At 45.8% G+C, this 15,940-nt stretch overlaps 1 protein-coding gene across 3 annotated transcripts in view; it reads right to left on the bottom strand.

The window, feature by feature from the left end:
- The window catches only part of RHBG (Rh family B glycoprotein), a 115,458-nt gene that overhangs the window by 10,247 nt on the left and 89,271 nt on the right, over window positions 1-15,940 (bottom strand). For all 3 annotated transcript variants that reach the window (XM_063947087.1, XM_063947089.1, XM_063947088.1), the window contains 7 exons: window positions 13,060-13,246; window positions 5,945-6,095; window positions 4,489-4,636; window positions 3,071-3,237; window positions 1,651-1,788; window positions 1,215-1,348; window positions 1,008-1,129 (listed from right to left, as the gene is read on the bottom strand). In XM_063947087.1, coding sequence (XP_063803157.1) covers window positions 1,008-1,129; window positions 1,215-1,348; window positions 1,651-1,788; window positions 3,071-3,237; window positions 4,489-4,636; window positions 5,945-6,095; window positions 13,060-13,246 — 1,047 coding nt within the window. The remainder of the gene's footprint in view (window positions 1-1,007; window positions 1,130-1,214; window positions 1,349-1,650; window positions 1,789-3,070; window positions 3,238-4,488; window positions 4,637-5,944; window positions 6,096-13,059; window positions 13,247-15,940) is intronic.

Genomic DNA, 15,940 nt, shown 5'->3' with positions numbered 1-15,940 from the left:
CTGCTGTCCGGATTCCGGATTCGGTCTCACAGACCCAACCCCTCTAGAGGCCCCCTACATCCGCGACGGGTTGTCACTCTGTCACGATCCCCTGATGCCTGGGTTGGGGGATCGGAAATATTCAACATGTTGAATTTTCCTGATTCCTTGCCAATTGACAATCAGTCATCGATGGATTGGGGGCCTATGGGGCCTTTAAGTTTAGGATTATTTAAAGTTCATTGAGCAACTTAAAAAAAAAGAAAAAGGGTGTTCCGTTTCAGACACTAAATACTCAACCTAGGATCTTATTCGGAGATAGGCGCAGATCACTGCACACACAGCCGGATCTGCGTCCATCTCCTCACATGCTGGGGGCCGCCCAGCACAGGGCAAGGCTGCCCAACAAAGCTAGGATGACCCACCGTAATTTTTTTAATCAGAGTGGCTGCGTGTGATGTCACACAGCCGCCGTGAAAACGAGACCGGAACACTACCGTTTGTGCCAGGCCGGGCCGCCACGCCCTCCCCCCCCCCTTCAACGCCGTGTCGCAGCCCCATGAATGCCTGCCTGTCATTCATATTGCGGCCGCATCCTTCCAGAAAGTGGCCGCAATGTGTAAGGCCATACAGGCGCGATGCGGCCACTGCACATGCACAGTTTGCTGATGCAGGCAAACTTCGGTGTGGGCCGCATCAGCGGCCGCTCTGAATGAGCTCCTTAATCCCTCCCTCCTCTGTGCTTATGGCCAATGGGCTCCCTCACCTGGCAGATCCCTGTTTATGTTCCATGTTTCTGGCCAGAGGATTATATAAGGCCACTACGGACAGGTGGGGGACCCAGAAAGGCCTCGTCACTTTAACAAGATCCCCAATCTGGTCTATTGAGCACACATTTGGGGCGGCCTTGCATAGTGAAGAGCCCAATGGGTATATGAGCCCATACATTTTCTTCAGGGTCCAGCCACACAGTGTTTTATACCAAGAAGACCTCCTTTGTCTTTTGCACCACACTTGACTGTACTCACCTACAACAGTACCTCCAACCAGGGCAAAACTAAGAGCCACTAGCAAGGCCAGGGCCTGATAAACGGCCTGAGATTTAGGTGTACGAGTTGTGTCAGCAATTAAGGGGAAAACGTCACTCATTCTACAAAGAGAAGAGACAGAGGATCAAAAGAAAATATTGGGATTTTCCGTGGTCAACAAGTTGTTAACATTTAATCAACACTTACCCTTCCCCGTATATATCTGCCGTTGCCATCAAAGCCACAATAGCTCCAATAAGTGCACCCAAAATACCAGGCATCCCGTGCAAGTTATGTACCCCACAAGTATCCTGAATCTTCAGCTTAGAGTCCAACACGGGCTGTGGACAATTGGGCAGAGCAATAGGAGTCTTATTTTGCAGCAGAAATATCTTGTTGGACAACTTACAAAATGGTTAGTGATATCTATATGGTCACAGAGAAGGTAAGGAGCTGGAGGAGGCATGGGGGGGGGGGTTTTGAAAGGGAGGGGGGGGGGGGAGGTAATGCTATCCAAGACTATATGGCCCATATGGCCAATAAATCTCTGTGCACTTGCATGGCTTTATGTTGAGTTGATGAGGACTGTTTTGTCCCCGTTTACCGCTTTCAAGTTCTCCTTTTTTTGGCATAGGAAACTAACCGTTATATATTTGTATCCAAGGGTAGAGACGATGCCAGCCAAGGACCCTGCAATCATAGCACCAAAGGGAGTCAGCATCATTTCTGCGGAAGTTCCCACTGCAACTCCACCTGCCAGTGCCGCGTTCTGGATGTGAACCTGTGGAAAGAACAAATTACTTAATAGCTACAAGAGGATGGCCACTTTATGAGATACTGTATTATCAGTGTGCCACGGAGGATGGAGACCGGTCTATGAGACATTGTCAGTGTGCCACAGAGAATGGACACCAGTCTATGAGGCATTGTCAGTGTGCCACAGAGAATGGACACCAGTCTATGAGGCATTGTCAGTGTGCCACAGAGAATGGACACCAGTCTACGAGGCATTGTCAGTGTGCCACAGAGGATGGAGACCAGTCTATGAGAGACTGTCAATGTGTCATGGAGGATGGAGGCCAGTCTATGAGACTTGGTCAGTGTGCCACAGAAAATGGAGACCAATCTATGAGGCATTGTCAATGTGCCATAGAGGATGGAGACCAGTCTATGAGACATTGTCAGCATGCCATGAAGGATGGAGACCAGTCTATGAGACATCATCAATGTGCCCCAGAGGATGGAGACCAGTCTATGAGACATCGTCAATGTGCCCCAGAGGATGAAGACCAGTCTATGAGACATTGTCAATGTGCCACAAAGGATGGAGACCAGTCTATGAAGCATTGTCAGTGTGCCACAGAGGATGGAGACCAGTCTATGAGAGACTGTCAATGTGTCATGGAGGATGGAGGCCAGTCTATGAGACTTGGTCAGTGTGCCACAGAAAATGGAGACCAGTCTATGAGGCATTGTCAGTGTGCCACAGTGGATAGAGACCAGTCTATGAGACACTGTCAATGTGCCACAGAGGATGGAGACCAGTCTATGAGACATCATCAATGTGCCCCAGAGGATGGAGACCAGTCTATGAGACACTGTCAATGTGCCACAGAGGATGGAGACCAGTCTATGAGACATCGTCAATGTGCCACAGAGGATGGAGACCGGTCTATGAGACATAGTCAATGTGCCACAGAGAATGGAGACCAGTCTGTGAGACATGGTCAGTGTGCCATGGAGGATGGAGACCAATCTATGAGATATTGTCACTTCTGCCATGGATTGATGGAGACCATTTAAAACTATTTAACTAAAATGGGCAGGGAACCTGGACTTGTAAGCTGCTGTGAATGGATATTCTATGTGCACAGCTGTATAATATGGTGGTACTACATAAGTAAATTATATGAAAAATATCAGCAACAACCAGCAGCCTCTGCTATGTTCCACATGTGATTTAACATCCGGCAACATGGAGGTTCCTCAAAGTTCATATAAATGAGTCGGGAAGTGCGACAAAATCAGTTTAGAAACAAGTCTTTAGCATTACTCCTGCTTACCATATCAAGCTTGCCTTCTCCATTCAGCATGGAGGACATGGCAAAGGTGGCCAGCGTGCAGGCGGCCAAGGAGTAATAGGTGTTCATCACTGTTCGGTGTTGGTCATCGCCGTGGGCTGTGACTGCAGAGTTGAAGCTTGGCCAGAACATCCACAAGTAGATTGTTCCTGAATTGAATAAAAAAGAGGAGGGGATCTTGTGTCCAGCCTTTATGTGCATTAGGAGAACGCAATTGGGTTTTGGGTTGAGCTAGTAGATAACTGAGTAAAGGAGGGTTCTACCCTTTCTGAGAGATTTTGTTGAAAAACTTTTGCTAGTTGAAGGCAGTAGAGTGGTTAGAGTGTAGAACCTTGGATGCCTCATCTGTACCTGCCAGCTTCCAGGCGGTGCTGGTGGCAAGGAGGAGAGAAAGGTCTAGGTGTTGAACCTGTCCTAAATACAGGAGGTGTGTAGGAAGGTTAAAGCCATCCAATTGGATGCCTATTTCTCCAGCTTATCCCAATCCTGGCAGATCATCTCACCCAATACTTCTTTGTCTTCCACATGTCACAGTCACTCGCCATAGCGGTTTCAGAGGTAGGGACCCTCACTGATATACACAGATAAAGGGGGTGCAGATGCACTATGCGATCATTACATTTCAATATAATAAAATATAATCTATTGTAAGAGTTTGTTAGTATATCGTTGGCCAATGATATCGGCCTGCCCACCAATCGTCCAGGTCACCTCTTGTCGAGCAGGTCCCTAACACTATGGGGCCAACATCTGCGGGACTATGTACTATGACTACCCTTTAGTGTGATGCCCTGGTGGTGGGGGGGGGGTCCTTTGCTGGATCATGTTTTGGAGTTCCCTGCGTCCCGGATGTTGGACCCATAGTGTTAGGGACCTGCTCGACAAGAGGTGACCTGGACGATTGGTGGGCAATTTAGAGCCATTTACCCTCACTGATATGCCAATGGGGAATGTATATTTACTTCATCCCATAAACAGGAAATTCGCTGGTTAAAGAATCCTCTCTCTTTGTTATCTACCCGCCCAGCATATTACCTTAGTGGGAATGGCTTACGTAGGACACCCTCCAATCCAGTGGAACTGTACAATTGATCAGGGGAAGAAGCAGAGGCCATGTTGGTGACTGCAGACAATCATCTAGGGCTAGATGGCCTTTCCTGTCCAATCAGGTGTCACTTTCAGTACAGACCTCCGACCACTCAGGCCCAGTCCTAAAAGGTGGAAGGCTTCTGCCTAGCTTCCTGCCAAATAGCCATATCTGGCACCTGGAACCACCTAATGGTGGTGGTCCCTCCCCAAGGTAATACTGCGAGTGGCAGTTAATACAAAGAGAGACGTGACTCACGGTAGACAGCCAACCTCTTCTTCTTGAATGTTTGTACATAGCAATTGGTACATACCTATCATTGCGAAGAGGTCTGAGTGATACACGGACCCCTCTCTATGACGACTCTTGTCCAGGTGTGGCCTGTAAAGCACCCGGGAAACAACCAGTCCAAAATAAGCTCCAAATGTGTGGATGGTCATGGAGCCTCCAGCGTCTTTGGCCTGAGAAGAGCAAATCAGACAGGAATAAAAAGCCAGGGTTGATCTTACTGTCAATAGTAGGAAGCGGACAGAATACTGGTTATAGACTATGGAAATGCACAAAGAAAGTGGGAAAATTCACGTGTGAACTTAGAGGTAGATTTACTAAAAATGAGCTGCAGCGATGCAACTAATTAGCTTCTGACAGTTTTTAGGACGCAGAAGAGAAATGATAAATAGAATGAGCACTTCTCTGCGGAATACTGTAGCAAGTGGACGGTGCATTAAAAAATGAAAGTTTACGTATTTTTGGCCGCATTTTCTATTTCACACATCCCTCCCTATAGGGTGAGCGTGCAACGGTCATCTACGCCCTCTCCAGTGCTTTATCGCCTTTAGATAATCTTGTGTTTGCTTGTTGCCGTAGAAGTAGGTGCGTTGAGGTATCTAATCTATATACAGCCAGGAACACCCCAGAGACGCCCATTGGGTAGTGCAGATATTAATAACCTTCGCACTGGGTGTATCTGCACAAAAGAAGAACCAATCATCTCTAGAATGTAGTCTATATAATAAACTGCTTCCTAGTGAATGGATAGGTCAAATTCCCATGAATATTGGTCCACCCACTGAGTACAGATTACAGTGGCACTTTAGGTTGTCCAAGGAAGACCTCAGTGGCACCACCTGCTGGTCAGAAGTGTTGCTGCAGATATGTCTGTAGATTACATCACATACTGAAGCATTTCTTGGCTCAGGTGGTTTGTAGACCCTTCGATGCTACTAAGAAATGTCTATGGATTATTATAGCAGAGACAAGTCCCTAAGCTAAGCACTAAAAAACAAAAGAACAGCTGTGACAATGGCTATACTAGTGAGCCTATATCTCTCCTTTGCTAAACTGGGTCCCTCTGCTGGTCATCCTGTGATACTACATGAAATAAAGCACAGTTGTTGATTTAGGGGGAGCTGTATCAAGCAGTGAAGAAAGTGGAGAAGTGAACCAGTGGAGAAACGGACCATAAGAGGGAGATGTATCAAAACTTGGAGAGTCATAGTGGAAATAGATACCAACCAATCCGCTCCTAACTGCCATGTTACAGGATGTGTTTGAAAAATGACAGCTATGAGCTGATTGGTTGGTACTTTATATCTCTCCATAAGCTGTACTCCCCAAGGAGGGTGCACTCATAATAGTTGGAGTGAGGGGGTCATTCTGCACTGTCCGCAATGATTAATGAATGGGAAGTGAAAGGAAAATGAATAGAGCTCCGGATGCTGCCTCTGCTGGTCCCAGCCAGGCTCCATCCTTGCTCCCATGGGACTTACTCCAACAATGTTAAGGATGATGTATTCATTAATTCCAAACAGAGTGACTTCAAACAGGGTCATCACGATCAACTGGACGGGACTGGTCTTGCCCAGAACGGCTCCGAAGGAGATGAGCACGGCTCCGGTGCAGAAGTCGGCATTGATCATGCTGGGGAATCAGAATACAGCGTTAGCCAGGCAGCAGCTGCTATTGGTCGCCCGGGAGAGAACTATTTGCAGTTAGATCTGTGGTTTAAAAGAAGAGTCTTAGGGGGAGATTCAAATGTTTGAAAAGTCAGTTGGGTGTCTGTTTTTTCCTAATAGACAGACACCCAACCGACTTTTCAAACATTTGAATCTCCCCCTTACTGTCCACGTGCTCTAAGACGCACTAAGGAGCATATTTACTAAGGTTGCCCATAGCAACCAATCAGATTGTAGCTATTATCTTCTATAAGGTTCTAGATAAATAGGTTGAACCTGATTGGCTGCTATGGGCAACATCTCCGCTCCTAAAAATCTGCACTTTAGTATAATTACCCCAAGTAATCTTTTGCACAATACAGAAAATGACAAGAAAAAGAAATACGGCTGTTTTTCATGAATGACACCACCCAATTCCGGGGAAAGAGCATCGGCCACCCCAAGTCACTGACTTGGATCAATACATAAGGTTACTTTAAGCAGGAATATTCAAATCTAGATTTTACCAACATGCGCTGGCACGCCGCACATCTTTTGAATTTTTTTTTTTAAAGATTGTATTTATTAGGCGGTACATTAACTGAACAAATATTGCACTAAAAGAAACAACCAAGTCTCAAAAATGGATATGAACAATAACAAGTAAAATGGTGAACAATACAGAGAAAACAAAAGGACATCTAAAACGGACACTGCACATGTTTTATAAAAAATAATCTTTGCCGCAAAACAGGCGTTTCTAGGCGGCGAGTATGAAGACGCACAGAGCGGTTTCTGATGGGAGGCTGGCAATTTTAGACGTACAGATTTGTGAGTTATCTCCACTGACTGACACAGGAGCATACGAAAGTGAGTACAATACGGCAGCTGTAGGGACAAGCGCCAACTATGGCAGTAAGCAGAGCCAGACATTGTGTAACTGGCCAGTTTGGGTGTAATTCCAGAACCAAGGTAACTAACATTCTGGGATACCGTTTAACCCATAAAATTCCATCCACTGGGCCTGATTCATAGGAAGCACCTGCAGCGTCGTCTATGGGTGATTGCCTGTCTGCAACGTTATCAAATGCCACTACAAAGTCCTTCCCTGGTGTACACTGTCTGCACCTGTACATGCTGGAATCCTATCCATTGAAACTGGATCAGCCCTATGGCAGGTGCCATTTCTCTGTCCGAGTATAGCATTCTGTGTGAGCAATCAAGCATGTGTGTACGCAGCCACTTCCGCCGACACTCCCGCGACGCTTCCATAACACACTCTACGGCCGGCACCTACAGGCCCAATGTGTCATCCCATCATGCTAAATACAAATATCCAGAGACATAGGGGGGGATGGGGGGATGGGGGGGGGGGGGGACACTGTTCTCTGGGCAGATTAACTCCCAAGACTTTTTCTCAAAACAAAACTAGAATTGAAATACAATCTTCCTGTAAATTGGGGATACTTCGCTTTTTGCTGAATAGTACGAGGTTAGCAAATCCCAGACCTTCCACCCTTACTATATACAGGTTGAGTATCCCTTATCCAAAATGCTTGGGACCAGAGGTATTTTGGATATCGGATTTTTCCGTATTTTGGAATAATTGCAAACCATAATGAGATATCATGGTGATGGGACCTAAATCTGAGCACAGAATGCATTTATCTTTCATATACACCTTATACATACAGCCTGAAGGTAATTTTAGCCAATATTTTTTATAACTTTGTGCATTAAACAAAGTGTGTCTACATTCACACAATTCATTTATGTTTCATATACACCTTATACACACAGCCTGAGGGTCATTTAATACAATATTTTTAATAACTTTGTGTATTAAACAAAGTTTGTGTACATTGAGCCATCAAAAAACAAAGGTTTCACTATCTCACTCTCACTCAAAAAAGTCCGTATTTCGGAATATTCCATATTTCGGAATATTTGGATATGGGATACTCAACCTGTACTACAGTATTATTTTGTCAGTGTCCAGGGTTTCTTATGATCTTGGTTTTGTACTGCAGCAGGTAAAGGGTGTAGGACGCGGGTATCTATTTATCCAGCTGAACGTTCCATCATGAAATACAGATCAAAGGCTGCCATGAGTACACTGCTTGGCTCAGGACAAAGTATTGAGTAAGAGAACACAGCTCCCGCCATCAATTTCTTATTTATTCTTTTATAAAGAGCCACGATCACCTGTATTACAGAGGACGTAACGCCTGCGCCCGGGGGAGGGAGTATGGCACGTACGTATGGGGTCCTTGTTTCTGCGCTCACAGAACTAACAGCATGTGCCCTGTAACGCTGGTTGTAGTAAGACACAATAGATGCTGCCCAAAGTGTCCAGGGTCAGTTAGGGAAGGATTGCAGTAACTGTGATGCCGAAGAGCCACGAGAATAACGCAAGATGTAAGTTGGCAGAGAAAGACGGTGACTTTTGTGGGGTAATTAGGTGGGCCGAGGGGCATTTAGCAGCTCCTGATTGTATGGCCATAAATACTCTTTTGTTGATTGACATTACGGGGCCTGTTCCTTATTCATCCTCTCTTCTTCTGTAAATAGCAATACCCTGTGCATTGTGTAGCTCTGATTTACTGTATCACTGCTATATAATAATGCATTCTTGTGGGACAGGACATATAAAATAAAAGAGGTTTACCCACCCCCCACCCCCATTCCGGTTTCAGGCCCCCACATAAAAATAGGCCCATAATCGTGGGGCAGCATGATGACTACCAGGCGCCCTGCTGGCCAGATGGTCGGCCATAAAGTATTGCAATGGTACTTCCATTTTCCCCAATGATGCAACGTTTCTACATCTATATATTTAGGGATACATTGGCACTCCAGCTGCTGTGGAACTATACTTCCCAGCATGCTCTGCCAAAGTTTTAGAATACCCTAACACCAAAACTGACAGGATATGCTAGGATGTGTAGTGCCACAGCAGCTGCCTACTAATGGCGTAGGGGATATACACTTCCACACAGCACTGGTCACACCCACACAACACTGGCCACACCCACACAGCACTGGCCACACCCAACAGCACTGGACATTGCTCCTCCCCTTATCAGTATAGGCCCTTAATCATTATCAGCTCCATGCCCATGTGGCCCTGGATGGATTAAAAAATACCTCTCTACTGATACTGTAGCCCATAACCTACAATGGCACCAAACTCCATGGCGTTCCAATCTGCGACTATTCGCAGCTGGCGATCTCTTCATTAATTCCGCCATGCAGCATGCCACATTGCAGTAAGATGAGCATGGCTACACCTGTAGATACATCAGAGTACAACGTAACAGACAGATTTATTTATTTATTTATTTATTTATTAACAGTTTCTTATATAGCGCAGCATATTCCGTTGCGCTTTACAATTAGAACAACAGTAATAGAACAAAACTGGGTAAAAACAGACAGACATAGAGGTAGGAAGGCCCTGCTCGCAAGCTTACAATCTATAGGGAAATAGGCATAGATACACAAGGATAGATGCTACCTATTGCATAATGGTCCACCAGATTGCTAGGTTCTTAATAGGTTGTATGATGATACCCCACAAAGTTATCCAAGTGTCAGGAGGGTGTGAGACTAAAGAAAGACAAGATATGTGATGTTATGAATACTCTACAGAGGATGTAATTAGATAGGGAAGCACTGAAGGTTATGTGGGTGGGTCTGGAATTTGATAGGCTTGTCTGAAGAGGTGAGTTTTCAGGGAACATTTAAAGGTTTGGAGACTAGAGGCGAGTCTTACTGTGCGTGGGAGGGCATTCCACAGAGTGGGTGAAGCCCAGGTAAAGTCCTGTAATTTTGAGTGTGAACAAGTAATGCGTGTGGATGAGAGACGTAGATCTTGTGCAGAGCGGAGAGGTCGGGTAGGGAGATATTTTGAGATGAGTGAAGAGATGTATGTTGGTGCAGTTTGGTTAATAGCCTTGTATGTGAGTAAAAGTATTTTATATTTAATACGGTAGAATACCGGTAACCAATGGAGGGACTGACAGAGCGGATCTGCAGACGATGAACGTCTGGCAAGGAAGATTAGCCTCGCAGCTGCATTCAAAATGGATTGTACATCAGTGTACAGCGTAACACACAGATACAGCAGAGTACACATAACACGCAGATACATGAGAGTACAGCGTAACACGCAGATACATCAGAGTACAGCGTAACACACAGATACATCAGAGTACAACGTAACACGCAGATACATCAGAGTACAGAGTAACACGCAGATACATCAGAGTACAACGTAACACACAGATACATCAGAGTACAGAGTAACACGCAGATACATCAGAGTACAGCGTAACACACAGATAAATCAGAGTACAACGTAACACGCAGATACATCAGAGTACAGAGTAACACGCAGATACATCAGAGTACAGAGTAACACACAGATACATCAGAGTACAGAGTAACACACAGATACATCAGAGTACAGCGTAACACAGATACATCAGCGTACAGCGTAACACACAGATACATCAGAGTACAGCGTAACACACAGATACATCAGAGTACAGAGTAACACACAGATACATCAGCGTACAGCGTAACACACAGATACATCAGAGTACAACATAACACGCAGATACATCAGAGTACAACGTAACACAGATACATCGGAGTACAACATAACACACAGATACATCAGAGTACAACATAACACGCAGATACATCAGAGTACAGCGTAACACGCAGATACATCAGAGTACAGCGTAACACGCAGATACATCAGAGTACAGAGTAACACGCAGATACATCAGAGTACAACGTAACACACAGATACATCAGCGTACAGCGTAACACGCAGATACATCAGAGTACAGCGTAACACGCAGATACATCAGAGTACAGAGTAACACACAAATACATCAGAGTACAGAGTAACACAGATACATCAGAGTACAGAGTAACACACAGATACATCAGAGTACAGCGTAACACGCAGATACATCAGAGTACAGAGTAACACACAGATACATCAGCGTACAGCGTAACACGCAGATACATCAGAGTACAGCGTAACACGCAGATACATCAGAGTACAGAGTAACACAGATACATCAGAGTACAGAGTAACACACAGATACATCAGAGTACAGAGTAACACAGATACATCAGAGTACAGAGTAACACACAGATACATCAGAGTACAGAGTAACACACAGATACATCAGAGTACAGAGTAACACACAGATACATCAGAGTACAGAGTAACACACAGATACATCAGAGTACAGAGTAACACACAGATACATCAGAGCACAGCGTAACACAGATACATCAGAGTACACGTAACACACAGATACATCAGAGTACAGCGTAACACACAGATACATCAGAGTACAACGTAACACACAAATACATCAGAGTACAGAGTAACACACAGATACATCAGAGTACAGAGTAACACAGATACATCAGAGTACAGAGTAACACACAGATACATCAGAGTACAGAGTAACACGCAGATACATCAGAGTACAACGTAACACACAGATACATCAGCGTACAGCGTAACACGCAGATACATCAGAGTACAGCGTAACACGCAGATACATCAGAGTACAGAGTAACACACAGATACATCAGAGTACAGAGTAACACAGATACATCAGAGTACAGAGTAACACAGATACATCAGAGTACAGAGTAACACACAGATACATCAGAGTACAGAGTAACACACAGATACATCAGCGTACAGCGTAACACAGATACAGTAAATCAGAGTACAGCGTAACACACAGATACATCAGAGTACAGAGTAACACACAGATACATCAGAGTACAGCGTAACACACAGATACATCAGAGTACACGTAACACAGATACATCAGAGTACAGAGTAACACAGATACATCAGAGTACAGCGTAACACACAGATACATCAGAGTACAGAGTAACACAGATACATCAGAGTACAGAGTAACACACAGATACATCAGAGTACAGAGTAACACACAGATACATCAGAGTACAACGTAACACGCAGATACATCAGAGTACAACGTAACACACAGATACATCAGAGTACAGCGTAACACACAGATACATCAGAGTACAGAGTAACACAGATACATCAGAGTACAGAGTAACACACAGATACATCAGAGTACAGCGTAACACACAGATACATCAGAGTACAGAGTAACACACAGATACATCAGAGTACAACGTAACACACAGATACATCAGAGTACAACGTAACACAGATACATCAGAGTACAGCGTAACACACAGATACATCAGAGTACAGAGTAACACAGATACATCAGAGTACAACGTAACACACAGATACATCAGAGTACAACGTAACACACAGATACAGTAAATCAGAGTACAGCGTAACATACCTCCCAACTGTCCAGATTTTTGCGAGACAGTCCCATTTTTGGGGGGACTGTCCCACTGTTCCACCCGCGGGCCACAGTGTCCTGTGGTGGGGGTGGGGCAGTTGGAAGGCTCCTGTGCACATGCGCACAGCATCTATTCCCAGAGACAAGAGGGACTGGGGGCATGCCAGCAGCTCACAGAGCACTGGCCATGCTCCCATAGTTACGAAAAATGGGGGCGTGGCTCACATTCGTGACATTGTCACAAAGCCACACCCCCTTTGCTGAGGTCACACTTACTTACTACGGAAAGTTGGGAGGTATTACGTAACACACAGATAAATCAGAGGACAACGAAACACACAGATAAACAGAGTACAACAGAACAGACCTTGGCAAAGCCACTGTCATGACAAGCACATTGCAATGAGTTTCCCTTTGTTGGGGACATAAGAGTAAATTTGGACACAATTACAAAACAGAGTAAACAAGACATGTTTCTTTTGTAGCCAGGTATCGATCCGTCTCAGGTGAGCGGCTGCTGCCTCCCCTCCCCCCCACCCTGCTCCCTCCTTTGCTCACCTCTCTATTCCTACATGAATCTTTCCATCATGAAAACCATGGAAAAACCCTTGGATGAGCGTGGACCATTGGAGTCCAAACGCTGCGATCAGGAAGTTGAAGGCGACGCTGCTGAAGCCGTAACGCTTCAGGAAAGTCATCAAAAAGCCGAAGCCGATGAAGATCATCGTGTGGACATCTTGGAAACCTTATAAAAAAAAACCCACAGGAATAACGTGTTATATATACAGAAGTAATGGTAAAGCTATTTTCTAACATGACAGTTGTAACAACTGTTTGTGCACATTAGAGAGCACTCTTACTTAGGGCCTCCCTGTACATTGCTCACTTAGGCAACGCTTTGTCAGTTTAACAATGAAATAACAAATGCACAAGTAGTTTATACAGAAAGTATTGTGTATACATAAACATCTGCTTGGTGTGGTAGTAAAATGTTATTGAACCTGTAAAACAAGCTGCATGTTTAAAGTGGAATAAAACTCAAACTACAATACAGTACTTATATACACGTAATTCTAAGAAATGTCTACACATACTGTACATATGAAGTTGTGTGTTGGGAATAGATGTGTATAGGCTGAGGATGAAGCAGAGTTCCTGTGCCCACCAGTCGACGCCTTACAACTACGAACAGCCCAGTTACTTAAATAATGGAGGGGTTCTATTGACGATAAAGCAGGTACAGCCGTACTCACTGTTATACACACTGGTAGATGGAGCAGAGCTTGAGCGGAGCGGGTGTCATACAGCCATAGTTGCCTGCCCTCCCACATTCTGCTGGAGACTCCCTGAAATAGCAGCAACTCCCTAACTCCCTAAACAGTCCATCAATCTCCCTGATTGCACCTTACCCCCATTATGCAGCTGTTACATTCTTGGGGGGATGGGGCGGGCGGGGAGGGGGGGGGGATCAGAGATACATACATTCACATGGGCTCTTCAGCACCATTTCCCTGCATTGGTTATAAGGCACAGTGATCCCTATGGCTACAGGTATTTTAAATAAGGGTTCTCATGGCCACTTACAGTATATGGAACCTCTTGTAAAACACAATACACAAACAAATCCTGCAAAATATCTTCTATTACTAGCTTTGGGGCTCATTTACATTTGGATGTAAATCATGTTTATCACGCGCCTCTCCGATGTAGCAGTACACGTCCTTGCTGATAGCACAGCCTGGATACTGAACAACCTGTCTGATTAAGTAGCAGCCCTACTGCTTTCACACATTGCTCACACTCTCATTTACACAATCTACAACCACTGTGTATCCATCTCAGCCTTTCCATTCCTACCATTATTTCTTAAAATACAGTTTGCACTGTCTTTTGCTTACATTACACCCCACATTCTCCTTGTTCATTCTATATTACACCTACACCATTCTATTCCCCTGAACACTACTGTACCAAATTATGGCTCCTAGATCCTGTCAGATACCAATCCTCACTGCCAGGTCTCATCCCCCAAATTCAAAATCACCCACAAACACTCAGAACCCAACCAACCTTATCCCTATCTCCCCTGTCCCCTCCCTTCCTTTCTCCTGTGCACTCTGGAATGCTAGATCAATCTGCAACAAGCTGCCAACTATCCACGACCTCTTCATCTCCCAATCTTTTCACCTTCTCGCCATCACTGAAACCTGGCTCTCCTCCTCTGACACCACCTCCCCTGCTGCCCTCTCCTACGGAGGCCTCTCCTTCACCCACACAGTCAGAACTGATGGTCGCCAGGGTGGAGGCGTGGGCGTCCTTCTCTCCCCTAACTGCACCTTTCGTGTCATCCCACCTGAGCCCTCTCTCACCTTCTCCACCTTCGAGGTCCACACTATCCGCCTCTTCTACCCCATTCACCTTCTTGTGGCAGTGATCTACCGCCCCCCTGGCCACTGTTCACCTTTCCTTGACAACTTTGCTGCCTGGCTTCCCCACTTTCTCTCCTCCGACCTCCCCTCTGTCATCCTCGGAGACTTTAACATCCCTATTGACATCACTAATGCCGCTTCCACTAATCTTCTCGCCCTTTCCACCTCCTTTGGACTTTCTCAATGGACCTCCACCGCTACTCACAATCTCGGCCACTCCCTCGACCTTGTCTTCACCCACCGATGTGATCTCTCTGATTTCTCAAACTCTCCCTTCCCTCTCTCTGACCACCATCTGCTTTCTTTCTCCCTCCTCCTCTCCACACCCAGACCCACCACCACCAGACGCAATCTCGGGTCTCTCAACCCCACTTTCATGTCCTCCCTCGAGACTTTCCTCTCTCCTCTTTCCACTATGACTTGTCCCAACCAGGCAGCCACCTTCTATAACTCTTCCCTAACCGCTGCTCTCGACTCTGTGGCCCCCCTCTCCTCTGTCCCCCTCCGCCGCTCCAAACCCCAACCCTGGCACACCAAACTAACACGTTTCTTACAAAAATGCTCACGCTCTTCTGAACGCTCCTGGAGGAAATCTCACTCTCTGGCGGACTTCCTCCATTTCAAGTTTATTCTCTCCTCCTACAGCTCTGCTCTTTCCCTCGCCAAGCAATCCTTTTTCCAAGCACTCATCTCTTCTCAGTCCTCCTGTCCACGCCGTCTCTTTGAAACTTTCAACACTCTTCTTCGCCCCCCTCCTCCTCCCCTCCCATCCTCCCTCACTGCCACTGACTTTGCCTCCTTCTTCATCTCCAAAATTGAGGATATCCGACACAACATCTCCCGCCGTCACCCCTCTGCTACCCCCCTGCCCCCTTTATCCCTCCCCTCCATCTATCCCACCCTGTCCTCCTTCCATCCCACTTCAGAAAAGGAAGTCCACTCCCTCATCTTATCCTCCCCCCCCACCACCTGCCCCCTGGACCCCCTTCCCTCCCGTCTTCTCCGCTCCC

Source organism: Pseudophryne corroboree, chromosome 12 (assembly GCF_028390025.1).
Source record: "Pseudophryne corroboree isolate aPseCor3 chromosome 12, aPseCor3.hap2, whole genome shotgun sequence".
NCBI classification, from domain to species: domain Eukaryota; kingdom Metazoa; phylum Chordata; class Amphibia; order Anura; family Myobatrachidae; genus Pseudophryne; species Pseudophryne corroboree.
The sequence above is the reverse complement of the archived record's forward strand: the minus strand, read 5'-3'. Positions and strand labels throughout refer to the sequence as shown.